This window comes from Poecile atricapillus, chromosome 1, assembly GCF_030490865.1.
Source record: "Poecile atricapillus isolate bPoeAtr1 chromosome 1, bPoeAtr1.hap1, whole genome shotgun sequence".
In the NCBI taxonomy this organism is placed as follows: Eukaryota; Metazoa; Chordata; class Aves; order Passeriformes; family Paridae; genus Poecile; species Poecile atricapillus.
The window spans coordinates 169,490,346-169,509,148 of NC_081249.1; the positions used below are offsets into that span (position 1 = coordinate 169,490,346).

Here is an 18,803-nt window from a genome sequence, read left to right on the forward strand (position 1 = left end):
TACTTGATAATGAGTCTAAATTCAGGCAGCAGTGTGCCCCTTTGTGTGGGGGAAATTGCTTGGTTCATGGTGGCTCCTGCTTTTGACTGCAAGCATGCCGCTCTACAGATGAAACATTTATAAGATCTAGGCCACTGGCTTGCTTGGGGATGACAAGCCAGGGTGTTTGTGGTGTTATGTGTGTTTGTATTCATGTCTGAAGCACACAGGTGTGGCTTTGTTGAGATATGAGGTGTGCACCCCACATAAGTGTCCAAATGTTTTATTGTGAAGTGCCTTTTAGTGGATGACCATGGTTTATTCATACACTATTTCCAGTTCCACTGACGTTTCATTTGATCGTGCCAATAATACTGGTTGAGTTTTAGCTCTAACTTCACTTTTTTCCCCACTTAAGCTCTCACAACTTGGAAAAAGTCGAATTGACCAAATTCTAGATTTAAGGAGGTTTCCAAGGTACATTTCCTTTTATTTTCTCTGATAGTGTCTTCTGCGTTCTGCTCTGTGTTTGTACAGATACTAATCAGCAAAGATGTAGCTGTGGTAAGATACTGTGGCTGTCAGGTGAATATTGAGCAGTGTTATTCATTATTACAAAGCAGACTTCTGTCTGCAGCATGATTCATATTTATCTGTGCTGAACTGTAAAAAAAGGTTGATAATCATTTATGTAGGAAAAGTCATACATTACTACCTTGTACTTCAAATTTGTATAGCCTTTCCTTGAAAGGGAGTTTTGTTTTTTAATAAGAAGGGCCATAGAATGGTTTGGGTTGGAAGGGACCTTACAGACCATCTAGTTCCCTGCCATGGTGAGAGACACCTTCCACCAGACCAGGTTGCTCAGAGCTTCATCCAGCCTGGCCTTGAACATTTCCAGGGACAGAGTGTCCATAGCTTCTCTGAGCAACCCATTCCAGAGCCCTGCCACCCACACAGGAAAGAATTTCTGCCTAATATCTGTTCTTAACTGACCTTTCAGTTTGAAGCAGTTGTCCCTTGTCCTGTCACTACATTTTGTATGATTTTAAATAATTTCTCATAAACAGGAAGCAATACCAAAATCCTGGTCATATCAACTAACATTTGCAATCTATACAGACTGAATCTTAGTTTTTAGGTGTTTGGTGGCTTGACCATATTTCTTCTTCTGCTAATTTGAATTTATCTCATATATCCTTGTCTGTTGTTTATGTAAACTGCTTTTCCATTTTCAGCCTTCTGTGGCAGTCAGCACCATACAGTCCTACACTTGACTGGGTATTTCAGGCGCTGTTGCAGTGATCAATAACTTAATAATCCGTATGGAGCTTTTAGTTTTCACCCCGACTGGCTCAGTTCTGTTGGATTGCTAGCTGTGACTTGGTGCTGTCCCCAAGGGCTGATAGAAAATCAGTGAGAACCCCATTCTCTCTGGTTCACTCCAGTGCATCTTCCCTAAAGCACTAGAAAAAGGCAGATGAGGCTGTATTTGGAAAAACATCCCTTTCAGCTGCTGTGCACTCGTCTGCACCTGGTACAGGGTATCTGTTCATGAAAATGGTATGTGAGACTGCCAGCATGATAAGAGAAAAGCTGTGGGAGAAGAACGTTGGGAAGGCATCAGACACCCTGTGATCAGGAATCTCAAATTCTGAGATTTGCAAAGCATGAGGAATACTTGGGCCAAAGTTGAGAGGGGAAAAAAATTAATTTTTTCTGTGCAAATATTCGTGGGCTGTGATAATAATGTGATAACATGATATATGGTAATAAGGTGATAGTTCCAAGATATAAAAATAAAGATATATAAATCGGGTAGGATTTTTTTGGTGAAGGTTGACATTCAAAAATCAAACTTTCATGGTCAACCTGAAAACCTGAGAGTGAAAGGAGAAGCCTGAAATATGCTGGACTATCCTTGTGCATCAAAATTCACATTATATTTTAAGGCAACACATAATAGAAATCCCATTGATAAAAGGAGGGAAAAAATGTTCATTTTTGCCCCACCCATCCTTCCCTTTAACAGCTGAAGCTTTGAGTCAATACTTCAATACTCAATACATCTTTGTTCTCTAAACTTAAGGGCACTGAAATTTTTTTCACAATTTCCCCAGTACCCAAACAAACTAAGGTAGCCACTCCTTTTCTATTTCAATAAACATTTAAAACTTCATTTTCCTAAGCCCAAGACAGACTTTTGAACTCAGAGACAATCCTGTTGAAAGGAGATTTTTCAGCATATTCTGGGAAGCTGCCTGTGATTGCCACATTCTCCACTCTGCAGAAATTTTGGAGCTGCAGTGAATGAACACTCATTAGATATGCTGTTGTTGGCTCATTTCCCTTCTCCTTTCTGTTTTCTTCCTCATGAATTGAAGTGAATGCAGAATTTTTCAGCACAGTTGCAGGGTTTTTTTAGAGTGGTCTGAATATCACTTCAGCATAATGATAATGCAGGTTTAATGACAGAAGTCCACTGTGTTAGTGGCTTTCTTCCATTCTTGAGCAAGGGAATAAGTTACTTCATTAAAATATCTCAGTCCGTTTGTGATTGGATAATGTCACCAGGCATCTGGCAAAGGCTTTGGTGGAATCTCAGGTCAGGAGGACAAATACTGATACACTGATATACCAAAAAACAATAATGCAAGATGGTACACTTGAGGAAAGCAGACTTTTGGCTGAGTATCAGCATAAGGCCCTTTGATGGCAGTGAAATACTACATAAAACCAGAAATTTCACCAGTATCCTCTGCCTTCTTCTGGTTTGTCATATTTCCAGGCTTATTTTGAATCCTTTGCTCTTTTGACAAGCTTTCACCAAGGATAACCACTCCTATTGCAGTCTCATTTGTTTGTTAGAGCCCAGCATTAAAATTGCAAATTGTTTCCCAAAAGCTACTGCTTGTCTTCATTGGGAGGGACACTCATTGTCACATCTTTCTGGCCTCTGATCAGAAGGTGGGGTCTGGGTCCCACAGTTCCCATTACATTAATTGTCCCATCCAATGTTTAGTAAATTTTTATTTCATGTGACATAATTTCAGTTTTTAGTAAAGTGCTGGACATTTGTCATCAAATGTCTGGACTGGTTATACTGCCAGGAAGGGAGCAAACAACTTCTTGTAAAAAATTTCATTGCTGATTGTGGTTTCTGACACAATTTCTGGCTGCTTCTCAAGACCTTCAGTCTGGCTCAGGGCACAGGAAGTTACAATCTTTGCTAAAAAGCTATAAGGAGGTATTACAGCCTTGCATTTATTTATGTATTTGGCAATTGCATGTGTTCATGTGACTTTCTGAAACCCCTGTGTGTTCTGTTTGGTAAAATTTCCTGCTGAGCCTCACCCATGTCTACAGTAGGACATGATGGTCTCGGATCTTACTGTTGAATATGGGAATCCTAGTAATTAATTAACCAGAATTGAGACTAATGGTTGTCTCACAAGACAGAAGTCCTGCTGTTTCTCTCTGTAATGCTATCAGCTGTTGTGGAAGTGCTGGCCAAGAAAAAAAGTTTAAATGTTATCCTAATGAAACCTTTCAACAGCTGACCTCTACTGTATATGAAAACTTTGTGGAGGATGTTTGCTTTTCTAGTCCTTCACAGTGAACTCATTGATGACAGAAGCCTTGACTTGAACAGCTGGCTATTTGTTTGCATTGTGGCTGTGGAGAAACTGCAGAAATAGGAAGACCAGATAGTGATTTTGTCAACTTTGTTTCAAGAAGAATGCTTAGGAGAAGCAGTATGTTTGATCTTAATTCTGTAGAAAGGTTTTATTTTAGATAAACAGCACGAAAAAGGATCAAGTTTCAAGTGAAAACCAGCCCTCTTCTACTTGATTCAAGTTATTGGAAGATTGTGGTGAGCAAGAAAGCAGAACTTCAGAATTCTATCCTTCTCCCATGAGGGATCTTGGCTGGCTCTGAGGGTATAAAACTATTTCCTACAAAGTCAGGAGCAGAACAGTTGCTTGCAAGGGGTACCTTTCCCATGCCCATCTGCTTGGGTGGTGTATACAGTGAGCATGCTGGTGGTGAAGTTCAGCCTAAATATGGAAGGTGGATTCTCTTGATGGTTGCATTGTTCTCTCTGCCAATTTTAATCTTTTATTAGGCTGTAGCCAGAATCACCTACCTCGCAGTCCTTCTCTTGCTGGATGCTTGTGGAAGAATTAATTTCTGTCAGATGGTGTGACTGCATGTGTTTTAGTGCTCCTACAGCGTGCCTTTATTGTCACTTACAACTATCACATTTGTTTAAAGGAAATAAAATGAAACCCAAGGTCACTACTACATTAAAAACGCCATGCCTCAAGTAAATGTGGATTTTTTTTTGTTTCCAGTGCTGGATTTTATTTTTTTTTTTTTTTGCCAAGAGTGTCTTTTCCTTTCACTCCAGTCCCTTCTGCCTATATTTTTCAGAGCCATGAGATCAGATGCCACAGTTACCGTGGCCTGTCCCCAGTCACTGTGTCTAGGAGATGTGGCAGTCTGAACACTTTGGATGCTTTTCCAGCCTTCAAATCCTGCAGCTCAGTGGGACAGCCATTGCCCTAGAGCACAGTGAACCTCAGGAGCTGTAGTTGGGCTTGGATATTTGAGACTCCAGCCAAAATCCTCCATGTGTTTCCTTGTGCCAGCCCTAGCAGTAAAAGAGGCAAGTCAAGGTGGGGAGCAGCCCCAGAGGCAACCTTGAATTTGCTGTCTCCCTGTGACTTTCCCAGACAGCATGTTCTCACACTGCCCCATTCTCTCTCCTTCCTAGGGCTGTGGTCGATTTCCCAGGATTTGCATTTCCCTCATTTCTAGCAGTGCTCACCTTTCAGCAGCTCTGTAGGAGCAGGTGACTGGCAGAGCCTGTCCCGCTCTGTTCAGTGCTGGCACCCCTGGGTGTCCCCAGGCTGTGGTGGCTGATGCAGAGTGCACAGCCTCAGGGTTAAACCTCCCCCTGTCCGTCCCCATCGCGCTGCTGAGTTGGGCAGCTTGGGCAAATCTCCCTTACAGGAACTCTCAGCTAACACCCGTACAATCCCTAAGCGAGCTGGGGATGGGAGTCACCCGGCCTGCCATTCCAGAATTTCCAAGGGATCGCTGCGGGGATGGCGAGCTCTGGCTCCCGGTGTTTGGGCTGTTCCCCAGCGCTGCGGGCGGTGTTTGCTCAGCCTCGGCACTCATCGCTGCCGGGCCGTGTTATATGAGAGCAGCACAAGTGCCGTCCGTGGGTGGCCGGGCTGTCCGGGAGCCTCCCCCCGGAGTGCCTGCGGCTGTCCCAGCCCGGGCTGGCCCCGGGAGGGGCTCCTGGCGCCTCGGGGTGGCCGTGCCCGCCAGGCTGTCCCCGTGTGTCGCCCCTGGGGTGCGCAGCGGCCGCTCTGCCCTGCGCTGGCTGCGCTGTTGCCATGGAGATTGCGTGCGCTGTTGCTAGGCAGCTGAAGCATCCTCGCCCGCACACTGCAATGCCACGAAATGCTCAACTTTCCTCATTCCCGTCTCCCTTCTGTGATCTCGCAGATATGACTCCTTTGGCTCTTATCCCACTTCATTCAGTTGCACTGCTGCGATTTCTTGGTGTTAACCCTGTAAACCCTAAAAAAGCCCGTGTGGCACTGCAAATAAGGATTATGGCAATGAATTCTGGGCTGAAGGAGTTAAAGTGGTTGGGGATAGACTACAGAGGAAATGATTTCTAGCAGATAAACTACTTTAAATGTTCTGGCTTTCATGGAAGGGGAGGTTTGTGGATGCAGTCTTTTGTTCCATCACTGATGGTTTAGATGAATAAAAACAGACTAAAATATCACTACAAGGTAAGAAAATCAGCTTGAATGGGCCTAATTAATCTCTTCGGTTACAATATATATTTAGTTTTTTTATTATCCTCTGCTTGTGCTTGCTGATTTTGATGTAGCATGTGAATGATAATTTAGCTGTGAAGCCTGTCGCGTACCATATTTGACTTATTTGGCTTGAATAATAAAGATATCAGCCTGTATTCTTGGAGTATACTGCATTAATCAGACTTGCAGGAATGATCACATGGTACTCTATCGCCTTTTCCTGTTAGCTGCTGCTTGTCAGCAGCTGGCTGAGCTGTAGGCTGCAGGCCAGTATCTGCATACCCTTTCTCCTCAGAATATTCCAAAAATACTGTCTCGTCATTATGCATTTTGCTGCAGTTTGACAGACTAAATGGTCCTCTGCACGTTAAGAAGATTATTTTAAATTTCAGAGCATTTGTGTAGTTGCTAGGCCATGTATGCATTTGAAGAATTCAGGTAGGCTCTCTGTTTTATACATCAGTGTGCTTGGTTTTTGTTCTCACAAGGTTTTTGCTGTGTAATGTCAGTCAGCTCTACAGTTAGTTCTTCAATGTGCAGATATTTATTGCGTTTTAGAATCTCTACCCTGTGCATGGGGAGAAGTGCTTGAAGGGTTCGTTGCAGGTAACGGTAGCTTAACTGCATGATGAAGTGCAAAGCTGGGTAATTGATTATATCTTGCACAAATTTCATAGCCATGCAGCCAGAAACAGCGAGTACAGGGTAGTTATAAATATAAACCAGAAACTGTTCTCTTTAAAAGGGTCTTTGCTATTTTTAGTTCTGGAGAATCTGACAGATGCTCCTTCAAGATAAAATACCGATGGTGATAGAGAAGAGAAAATTGATGCTTGGATTGTACATAGGATTATATTTTATGTTGCTGCAGAATATACATGTCTTTTTCATAACCTTGTAGCTGCAGAATTCCTTATGAATTACATTTAAAATAAGAATATTGTTAAGTTTCTTGGGGTTGGTTTGTAGTTTGCAAACATTTGAGCAACTGTGATTGTTAGAATATGAAATTAGCACTTTTTATTTGATATCGGTTCTGCTCAGTATTGCCTCTGCCCCCTCCCCTCCTCCATCTCCACCCCCAGTATAACTCCATCCTTATGCAAGTATTGAGGTCTATTAAACCCTCAACAGATATTTGAAGACATGGAACAGAATTTCTACCCTCACTAACAGACAATTATTTTCCTATGCAGTTTGGGACTTGAAAAAATTATGGTCAGTAGTTGTGGGGTAGGGAGTGTCTCACTTTTTGTGTAAAAAAAATTTGTTTAATGTGTTCAGTTCTTATAACTTGTGTTATAAAATTGTCCAGATAAAATGGTGACAATTTTGAAGCAGCACTAGGCATCACCTTATGATACGTTTGTCTATATATCATTTTTATAATGTATCTTAAAAATACCTTTCTTTTTGATTCAAAAAAATGGATTGTTTGACCAAGTATGTAACTAGAGGAGATGATGGATTCTCTTTCTATATACAATGAGCATTCTTTATTAAATACCTTAAAATTAAACTTTCTACCCTCAGATGAGATATTTTTAACATTATTTCTGCTTTTGTTAGGCAAATATATTGGCAATTTCCATTATTTTGTGAGTTGCTGCTCAGTTCTGTGTGTGAGTGGTGGCAAAAGCAGGTACAGGACACCCCCACTCTCCAAAATGTTCTGATTCCAGCTCAAGGGCTGAGGAGACCCAGGATGACTGTGTGTATTCCTCCTGTTGTGAAATGCAGCATGAATGCTGTCTGAGAGGAAAGATTTTACTGGAAGACCGGATAATGCTGTGTAACTGCTGTTGTCAGGGCTGTCAGGAGATGCTTGGAATCTTGACATTGCTGATTGTTGGCAGTAATTTAAGGTGCAAATGGGTCCAAGCTTACTGTGCCACTTACTGTGCCCAGAGTTGTTTGTATTTCTGCCAGTTGGTTGAGTCCTATTCTTAATTGAGTGAAATCCTCAATAAATCTACAATGAGGAAAAAAAAGGATGTTTTTAAAATCCTGTTTTAAAAGCCTTAGCTGTCTTTCAATGGCTTTTCTAGACATCCTGGGCCAGAAAGACACCTAGTTTTATGGCAGGAATGGTCAAATGCTGATTACACACCCATTAGGCTTATTAAATTACGTGTCAGCCTCTCTTAGACTTGATTTGAAAATAACATTTGATGTGCAGACTGCTAGACATTTTCTTTTAAATTTTCTGCACTGGTAGGGCTGGCATTTCTGTACAACAGCATTTAAATGACATTTATTTTATTAGGAATTTCTGTGGTGTTTTGTTGAGGTTGCATCTGTGTGTCGATGGGGTTTTTTTTTGTGGTATGATTATTACCGTGCCTGTGGCTATTTTAGATTCTGATGGCATCAAAACATATCTTGCAAGTTAAAGATTAAAAAGAGGTCTAGTTGAGCAGTGGGGTGGAAGCCTCCCTGCCATGGGCTCCTGGAAGCAAAGTGGCTGTAGCAGCAGAGGGCACTCTTCTCTGGCCTAAGGCTCCAGGGTTGCCCCACTCTCTTTTAAAGGTTCCTGTCTTCCATGTGCACAAAACACAGGCTTGCACTCATCTCTCAGCTTGACTTTAGCCTGCAGTGGATGTTCATGTGTGTGTTGCAGCAGCAGGGCTGTTTCCATCCTCCAGTGCACCCACAGGCCTTGAGGACCCGAGTGTCCCCTGCGGTGGTGAGCCCAGCGGGGCCTGCTCATGCAGACCCAACCATGACATCTCTGTGTGTCACTCTGCTTTTTTTTTCCTGTCTCCACACGGGGCCTTTAGGACCTGCAGGGCTGCCCAGATGGGTGGTGCAGGCTGTAGCACCCTGAGCCTTTGCCAAGAGGCATCCCTGCAATCAGACTGCCCAAGTTCTCCCACTGATTTCATTTTGATGCAGCCGTCTTCACTTCCCTGGTGAAATGGTGCCAGGTTATTTTTGTGAAGTGTTAAGCAGCTGCTGGACCTCTCTGAAGAATTGTTTCACTTAAAGACTGTAAGTGACTCTGGTGTACTGTTTGTGAAAAACTTATCTGTAAAGCCCTTTGGGATGGTATCTCTCCTGTGTGGGTACTGGCTGGATGTAGAGAGACTTAAGCCTCTGAAAAAATTAGGGAGTAAATCCGTGGAATAATCTCACAGCTTCTTGTATCAGCCAAGCTTGGTTTATCTTCCTCTTGGAAAGAACCTAATATCCCCTGAAAAACTTTGCTTTTAAAGCAGAGGTTAAAGGAGCTAAGCCCCTTCTCAGTCCATATGGGCTTCTGGTTTCTGTGTGCTATCTATGGGTTGGCCCATTTTATTGCTGATTCCTGCACTGTCTTCATAAAACCCCAAAGATGACATACATTTGGGTTATAATTGGAGGCAGGGTTGTTCATAAGCCATGCTTTTATGACCTGCTGCTGACCACACTGCCGTAGGATGACTCTGCACGTGAAGCCATCAGGAGGATGGTGCACTTGGGCACGAGCAGTACTCCTCATTTGGTATCTTCCACCCAGATTTAGCTCTCTAGTGGCAGAACACAAATGCATTTTCTTTTCTTTTGTTGCTATGCCTTTATCTTTCTGGGATATTACTTGGTATTCTTCGCAGTGAGCTGGTGTCTGTCTATTTCTGCTACACCGCCCACCACAGCACCACAGTATTTTTAACTACATCTTCTATTCCCTCATCCAACGAGCAAAACTGAGAACGCTACAGGAAGGAAGATGAGTCTCTCAGAGCGAGCTGGCTCTGAACAGAGGAACTGAAACCCACCGATGAATAGAAAGCAAAGCTCAGAATGAACGTAGAGCGCTTGGGTGCCACGGTGCATGGAGAGCCTCCCACCTGCTGATCCCCAAAGCAGCAGCAGCACTAGAAGATGTCCCCTGGGAGCAGGTGATCCCCTGTGTCTTTGGGCAGATGAAGGCATGGAGTTTATTGTAATGTATAAGCATTTCATGGCTGAGTTTAGCTGCACAATTGGATCAGCACATGGGAATTCTGATGTTTAAGCTGTTTTTGCTGCTGCCGAGCAAAAAACCCACCTGAATATGCCAAATTAGTGAAGAATTTTGGTTTTTACATGATTCTGTAAAAATGAATTGTGGTGGCAGGTGCCCATCAAATGCCTGCTCTGACTTAGAGTGCAGCTTTCTCCTCTCTCTGGTGACCAACAAAAGGACACAAGGAAATGGAATGAACCTTCATCAGGGGAAGTTCACATTGGACTTTAGGAAAACATTCTTCACTGAGAGGGTGGTGGGTCACTGGAATAGGTCCCCAGGGAAGTGGTCACAGCACCAAACCTGTCAAAATTCAAGGAGTGCCTGGACAATGCTCTTAGTCATATGGTTTAGTTTTTGGTAGTCCTGTGAGGAGCAGGAAACTGGACTTGGTGATAGCTAAGGTTCGCTTCTAACAAGAGATACTCTGTGATTCTGTAATTTCACTGCTGACAGTTCAGGTATCTTCAGGGAACCTGGCACGTTTATTAAAGAACTGTATAAAGGAGAAGTATGATCATTTTGTAAAGATGGATATTACAGTAAAAGGCATGTGACCCTTCCCCCTTCTCCAACAAACAGTAAGATGATTTATGAAAGGGACAAAAGGCTGGTGCTATGAAGGGATGCAGGCCTGTCTCCAGTAGCTTTTCCTGCTGAAAGTTCCTAAGAAGAAGGCCTTTTAAATAATCACAGTTTTCAGAAGTGACACTGCAGTTTGAATAGCCAAGCAGCCTTAGGAAGCTGTAGCTGAAGTGACAGCCAGCATGGCTTCTCTAATGGTGAATGGTGCCTGACAAATGCAGAAGCCTTCAGCAGTGGGATTACAGTGTTGGTGGATAAGGAAAGAGTGACTGTCATCATCTGCCTGGATTTGTGCCAAATGTTTGACACTGTCCTGTACAACACCCTTGACTCTAATCTGGAGAGGCCTGGATTTGACAGATGGACACCTCAAGGGATGAGAAGTTGGCTGGATGGTCACACTCCAAGAGCTGAGGTCAACAGCTTGCTGTGAGAGTGGACATCAGTGCTGAGTGCTGTGTGGCACTCTCAGGGGTCAGTGTTGGAACTGGCACTGTTCATGTATTTGTGACAACATGGACAGGGGGATTGGACCACCCTCAGCGGGTTTGCCAGTGACACTGAGCTCTGTGGTGCAGTCAGCACACTGCAGGGAAGGGACCTTGACAGGCTTGGGAGGTGGGTCCATGTGAACCTCATGAAGGTCAGCAAGGCCAAATGCAGGGTCCTGCACCTGGTTCAGGGCAATCCCAAAAGAATGGAAGGTGTTCAGGGCAGGGAGGTTGAAACTAGATGATCTTAAGGTCCCCTCCAACTGAAACCATTCTATGACTCTGTGACAATAGAAAAGGGTTCCTGTTCATTGCTGCAAGAAATATGGTCATATTGATGAGTAAGAAGCATCAGGAGAGTTGCCAAAAGGCTATTTCAAGTTGCTACAGGAATGTAGCTTATGTGTAGAGATACAATGGAGAAGTGGAACAGCAGCACTACAGAGAAGTGTAACAAATTGTTGTTTCAAATTGGTGACTCTGACCTTCCAGGTTAGATGGAGCAGCTAGTGAAAAACACACCAAATGGCGTAGTTAATCTTTTCTGACAAGAGGGGAAAAATTTGATGAGTAGTTGTTTCTGAGTTCAAAAGGTGTTGAAATGAAAGGGAGAAAGCAAGTTTAAAAAGGAGAAAATTCAAGGATGGTATCTTGGCAGATCATAATTAGTTGCAGGATCTTCTGACCTGCATAGCTGAACTCTCCAATTGTATATCATGTTCAAAATAACCTGTAGGTGCTTAATAAATAACCACAAATGTATGAACCTGAAAGCTGCAGGCTGGCCAAATCTCTGCTTTCTCTGCAGTGCCCACCAGTGAACCAGCTGCTTCTGTTCCTCCCTTTTGTCCTTACATGGAACACGCAAATTCACAGAGCTATGGAGTGGTTTGGGCTGGAAGGGACCTGACAGACCTCTCACTATACCAGGTTACTCAAAACAACATCCAGTCTAACCTTGAACACTTCCAGGGATGGGGCATCCATAGCACCTCTGGGCAGCCTGTGCCGGTGCCTCACCACCCTCACAGTAAAGATTTTCTTCCTGATACCTAATCTAAACATCCTCTCTTTCAGTCTGAAGCCATTCCCCCTCATCCTCTCACTCCATGCCCTTGTAAAAAGTTCCTCCCCATGTTGCTTGTAGCCTCTTAAGGTACTGGAAGGTGCTATAAGGTCTCCCCAGAGCCTTCTCTTCTCCAGGCAGAACAACCTTAATTCTCTCAGCCTGTCTTTGTAGGAGAGGTGCTCCAGCTCTTGGATGATCTTCATGGCCTCCTCTGGACCCGCTCCAAGAGGCTGATGTCCTTCTTGCGCTGGGAGCCTCAGAGCTGAGCATGAAACTTGATAAAAACACATTGTTGAGACAGAAATTTCTGATTATCTGCAGGAATTGGCATGCAAATATGAATATTCCATATGATGCATCTCATCAGAGAAAATGCACAAGCCTGGGGGGCAACTTATGGTCCCAATAAGATCTGTAATACCCTTTGCATAACCCTTCACCCTTCATTTTGTGACCGAGAGACAAAATTTTATATTTTTTTTCTCCAAAACAGACTTTCACTAAATTAAAAAAAAGAGGAAAAGGAACTAGTTTTTCATTTTTCTTTTGCTGAAGGCGATTGCCTCAAATCTGCTCTTTGATATTGGAAATTGATTTTCGATCCTTGGATTTTGGACAGTTGTTATTTATCCACACAAGGCATACACCCTGAGGAAATGTTGCTTCCTTAAACAGCAGATTGAATCAAATGTTTTTGCTGACATATTTTTCCCTGTGACAACTGACACTGCAGTTGCCACATATTTCAGTGGTTTAGCACAGAGACATTTGAAGAGAAGGAGAGAAATGCTTCTAAGAAAGTAATGTGAGAATGCTGTTGCTGGAAATGAAGATAAGCACGTACTATTCTCATAGTGGCTATGTTGAAATATTTCTACTGAAGAGGAAAATAGGTAGAGACTCTTTGTTAGAGGTGGTGGAATCAGGTTTGGCCAGATTTTAAGGGGGAAAAATTCTGATGTTTGGGCATATAATTTTATCCCAAATATAAATGTGAAAGGAGATTCATGCCAGGATATTCACTGGACTGGAAGGGCTCCACTGTCTATGTTAGGAGGTAATTTCCAGTCACAGTTAAATCAGTGTAAATTGTCTGTGGTGTGTGTATTTAGTGCCTAAAACAGGGGAAGTCTTCCTGTCTGTGGAGGAGCATTCCCTTCTTTTTTCCTGTACTGTAAACCCTACAGAGCACCAGTCTCACTGGTGCCAAAGGCTTGGATCACAGCCTTTGTGAACCTACCTGAGGTCTGCAGTGTAATTCATTTCCAAGCCCAAGGAATTTCCTCTCTATGCCCTTTGCTCTAGGCATGATAACCTATTGTTGCATTTTTATCTATGTCTCTCTCATCTCCAAGACATGTTTATCATTTTCTCCCTTTTTTTAACTCTCTCATCTCCAAAACATGTTTAGCCCCCCTCTTTTTTTTTTAACTAACCTTGTGGTAATATTTGCAAACAAGAAGTGTCTGCTGTTGTTTAATGAGGATCCAGACACACTGTTCAGAAATGAAAGTATTTATCAAGACATGGAAATTGATGTCAAACTTTAAAATTGAAACAAACTTGAGTACAGATGGCTTCTTTAAATAACAAAATTTATGATAATTTTTAAATCCACCTATGGGCATTCATTAGAGCAAGTTATTCTCAGTGTCATTCTAGTGTTTTCTAAGCCTTAGTATGAAGTCTATAAAGATTTGAAGCATTTCAGCTGAACTTTCATGGGAAGTAGCTGCTGCTCATTTCTTCCTACCTGCAGTGCTTTATCATAGGGGTGGATGCTTGGTTTCAGTATCCTGGTGTCTCCCAGAGATGCTCATTACCTCCACCCCTGTCCATATTTTCAGCTACAGGACAGCGTGGATATCCAAATTCCCTCTTGCTTTTTCTTGTGCAACAAGGCCAAGTGGATAAAACTGCTTTTTTTGTTATTTCTGCTGTTCATAAGGTAGATACAGGATATGGGGGCTTCTTCCTATGATCCTTTTAATCCTTGTGGTGTAAAGCCTCAGACTAACTTCCCATTAAATTTGTCCATGTCAGGGGACGGGGGAAAAAAACAGGGTGAAAGGAAATTAAAGGAGAAAAAGCCAGGTAAAAATTTAGGGAGATTATTCAATTTTTTTATTTATTTTTTTTTCAGACTGGAGGAGGGTTTTATATCAAAAAGCTTGTTCTTTCTTCTGACTGTAAGAATTGTTATAATAAAAGAAGTATTCCTACCAGCTTTGCTCTCCACAGATTGTCTTTGCTTCATGAGATGGCACTTTTTGATGCCATTTTTTGTAGTTAACACCGTTCTGCCCAGCCATCACAGCTTAGCTGCTGTTTGGCAAGGGGTTGTTTCTTATAAAGTGATATTAAAATGGAAGTAACAGATAAGACTCTTTTTGACATGCATTGCAAATTATTTGAGATCAAAGTCACATTCTTGTTTTAATTGGGAAATGGAAATCTAAGAACCACATTTCAAAAATGAAGAAAAATTCATTTTACACGGATCAGATTTTCACAAGAGCATGTATCAGCTCTGATTATTCCAGGGAGGAGGACCAGCTGGATGCTATTTATGTAGAAAATTTGCCTTTGTCTTTACAGGCTCACATAGATGTGGAGTATTTGAATTGTTTGAAAGTTTCTGTTTGTTTTTCAGTGATGAAGAGTGTGGAAAATGTGATTCTAAGCTTGTCTGTGTGTATTGCAGAATGGGGAAGCAGGCATTTTGGCCCTGACACTGTGCTGTAATGGTGCACAGTAACTGGTTCTGTTATTGTACTGGGACAATTTTGTTGCAAGAGAAACAGCAAAGGATTTAGGAGACCTAAGTGCTAGTAATATAAAGGAAGGGGAAAAACCCACCACTGCTTTTGGGAAAGGATCAATCTCAAAGCTTGAGGATGACACTTCAAAGACTGTATTGGCTTGTTAGGCAAGATTAATAGTACTAATAAGAAGTAATGCACTCGTGTCAGTAGCTCCCCTATGGTAATTTTTAACTACTCCATATAACCAATGGTATTTTCAAAGCTCACTCAGCACAAGCTCATTAAACACAGATAGGCATTTATTTAAACTATTTATAAAGTTCAGTGTGAAAAGGAGAAGAAAGGAAGCGTGTTATTAAAGAAGAAGGTGAAAATTAAGTACCCACAGGGTACAGCCCATGAAAGGTATCTCAGTAATTTGACATGACAACGATGTCTGATTTATTGTGGAAAATCCTGACATTGCTGACCAAGATGTAACAATATCCTGGTTTTGAAGGTCGAAGTAAGAGAAAAATCAATCCTGAAATACAATGTGATTTCCTAGCATCAAGACTTAGGAAGTGGGGCTTGTTCAGAGGGCACGCAGTGCACTTGGCATCACCTCAGCTCCCACTGCAGTTCTGCTCCTTTCAGATACAATTTTCCCTCCCCAGAAAGGGTCACATCTGTGCCTGCAAGTGCACAAGCACTGGGTGTGGGTGTGAGCTCAGTCCCTGCAGCTTCCCACGTTCCTTCTGAGCTCCAGCCACACTTGTGAGCTCTGAGTCTGCATCAGGATAACCTTGACTGCCAAATACTGGGGATTTCAGCTGGCTGCTCTTGTGTGTGTGGGTGAGGGGAAAGCAAGGGGTCAGACATGGACTGGTTTTCCCTATAGATGCAGAATTTGGCTCTTGAGGTCTGGAATGTGTTTTCCTTTGCTCTTTTGGTTTATTCTGTCTGAAGTATCTGAGGTTGGTCTGTCTGGCCTGGTGATGCTGAGGATGAGAGCCTTGGTGTCACACACAGGGATTGACACCTTCAGGGTCCCACCAAACTCCGAGAGCCTGCTACTTCTTGGGGCTTTACCCCATCACCTTCCCCACTATATGTTGTGAGCCAAGTACAGCACTCAGCTGGCCATGCTTCACCAAATTAAAGTTTCTGGTGCTTTCTCAGAATTTCTGAGGTTTTCAAATCTTTATAGTCAGATTGCATGCTTGTAAATTACACATATTTAAATTAAAACAACTAATTTATAGTCTGATGGATCTTTTAGTTGTTTCTCTGTACTCCAAAAGGATGATACAAAGCCTTTTGGTGGGTACCATGAATAGGAAGTTGAATTTTAAGAATGCATTTTGAGATATATATCCTGATTTATATTGAGTCCATTTGGGAGAGGAGCTGTTGAGAAAATCCAATGCAAGGGAAGCAAAAACATGCCATCATGTTGCTACATAGGAAAAATGCACTGTACTGCAGATTTGCACTTGTGGTTTAAGGTGATGACGAGCAGAAAGCATATTTCCAGGGCTTTCTTTGTGAGCAGATTACTTAAACCCAGATTCCTTCAGATGTCTGAGCTCAGTCATGGAAGCATTAAGAACAAGAGTCAGAAACTTGACTAAGACTGCTCACTGAAACCTTTATTAAACTTTAAAGAAGGCAATGAAGCAAGGATGAGATGTAGCTGGGTGTGGAAAATAGCTGTGGAGACAGGTGTTGCTTGTCAGTTAGAGTTTTACTTTGATGTTCAAGCAAGCCAAGGCAAGTGGGGACAGAGCTGGTGGGCAGGCGAGGCGGTGCGGATGCACTGAGTTAGCTGGAATTGCACCTCTCACTGCAATCCCCAGATATGTGCATCAGGGGAAGCCAGCCATCCAGGAAATTGGGCTAGAGGAGTCATCTGGCCTTCCTTAGTTTGTGTCCAGCATGCAGACTCTAGTCTGAAGTCCAGAATCACTGTAAATTCAAAGGGGATCAAGTTTTTGATAGTGGCAGTTGTGCCATGGAGCTGAGGGTTTGTCTTTAATGCTGGGATTTAACGCAGGTGCTGCCAGACATGGTACCTGTGTGCCCGTGGACATGGGGGACTGTCCCCAGACCAGTTATTAAGGGCAGAGAAATTGAGGTACAGAGTGTCCTAAATCCTGGGAGTGGCACTGATGAGTGAGATCCAAACCCATCTCTTTGGGTCTCTCTTGTCCAAGGATATCTTCCCTCTGAAACATGACTGTGTGTATGTTTACATAAAAATATTTAGATATTTTTATGTGTGTTTTTACATTGTTCTGTAAATGAAAGTTTGTATTATGTGAGGACTTTCCTTGAACTTTCCCTGCTGGGGTTGTGAGAATAGTGGATGGAGCCAATGACACTTTGTTTTGATTTCTAGCCCAAGTTACTGTGTACAGTGATTCAAGTGTGGCTTCTAGACAGGACTTATTTATATCTGTCCACTAGATTTGGGAAAAGGCTGCATGTTTATTTACACTACTGCAATTCAAATCTATTTGTCTGCTACACTTAATGACAGAATGTGTGGGCTTTTATATATATGGAGAGATCTATTTATATATAGACATATTTAGGCAGAAAGCAAAAAATAATTTTTTTTATTAGTACATGATTTTAACAGGCAACAGGAACAGGGAATTTGGTGATAAACCTGCAAAGTGTCAGATCAGAAGATACAAATCCCAGAGAAATAGGCATGGGAATATGACTGAGAAGGACTGTTCAAAGAAAAGCACATGAAAATTAGTATCAGCTGCTTTAAAGGTAAATATCAGAAAAATACTGTCTTTGTAATAGTAATCATAATTGTGTTCATATAATAGTTAATGGTATCACTGTTTTGATGAGGAGCACAGAAATCCCAGAACACTTTAAAGATGTTCATCGAGTAACTCAGTGTTCTGGCAGAATTGTTAAAATTATCCCTATTTTGCTGTTAGTAGGAAAAGTAAGGTTAAATAAAATGCCAAAGGTCAGATTCCAGATTAGATGTAGTGCTGGGAATAGGGAGCAGGCTCAGACTCTTTCAACCCATGGATTTAATACAAATGTTTGAAATGGAAGGACCTTGCCATGTTGGGAATTCACATTTGAGATCACTCTTCAGAAAGCTGGTTGTCTTCTACTTTTGTCTTTTTTCTGCAGTGAAAATTAGTCCCACTTTCAGCCATGAGAGGATTAGTAGTGCTGTGGATGCAGTTGTGCAGATGTCTGGGATGAGCTTCATTTCTCCTAACTCTGAATGTCTACATCCGTCCTGCTCCCTGTAGGCTCCTTGTGTAATCAATGGAGAGAAAAAACTGCTGCTAACGTGATTCATCTGACCTGTTTTAGCCACCTACTTTAGGAGTAGATGAAGCATGCTCTAGAAACACTTTTATTTCTTCTGATTTTAAGGAAGTCCAAATGAAGAACTGACACTTAGAGGTTGTCTGGACTGGACAAGGTAAAGCAGAACTCAGAAGAGTGTAAGCAGCTGTAATATTTTGTCTGCCTCATACTGTGGCTTACAGGAGTTTATCTTTTTCATACTGGCATTTTGCATGTGTCACTTTTCATTTTATCTTCTTTATTTCAGCTTCTGGCCTGTGTTTTAATGTCTGTTAGATTTAACTACAGTTTCTGAGTACAATCATGGGAATGACCCAGGTATTGTCTCATTGACTGGGGTGATACCACAGCTTTGAATTCTGTTTATTGCTTGAATGCATATCTTTATTGCAGGAAATGGAGTAAATAAACTCCCTTGTAAAACATGATGTTAGTCAAGACAGAACTTGACTTCTGATTGGGGTACAAGCACCTCTTCCAGTCATCTTCTGCCCTCTTAGGGAGCATTTTAGGGGTTCTGTTCATTGTTATCCTGATTCTTGCCACATCCCCTGGGATGTTCTTTTTCTTTCGGTTTACTTTAAATTCTCCTTGAAATATATTTGAAATTCAGTGCCTGTGATGCTTACACAGCCATCTGAAGACCACTTCTACAGGGGTACCCAAAGCACTACTGCATCAGTATTCTTAGGTTAACGTGCTCCTGTGTATCCATACAGGCTGTTTGTAAAATCTCTCTCTTTGTGT

The 18,803-nt window shown here is 42.2% G+C and overlaps 1 protein-coding gene across 7 annotated transcripts in view; it reads left to right on the top strand.

Moving 5' to 3' along the window:
- Positions 1 to 18,803, top strand: part of EVL (Enah/Vasp-like) — a 143,293-nt gene that overhangs the window by 18,551 nt on the left and 105,939 nt on the right. Inside the window, exon 1 of one of the 7 annotated variants that reach the window (XM_058848769.1) lies at positions 6,062 to 6,263. The exons of 2 other annotated variants lie outside the window; for them this stretch is intronic. In XM_058848769.1, the coding sequence (XP_058704752.1) occupies positions 6,241 to 6,263 (23 nt within the window). In that variant the 5' untranslated portion in view covers positions 6,062 to 6,240. Of the gene's footprint in view, positions 1 to 6,061; positions 6,264 to 18,803 lie in introns of those variants that run through there. 4 more of the 7 variants (XM_058848696.1, XM_058848760.1, XM_058848724.1 and 1 more) reach the window with 4 other exon arrangements.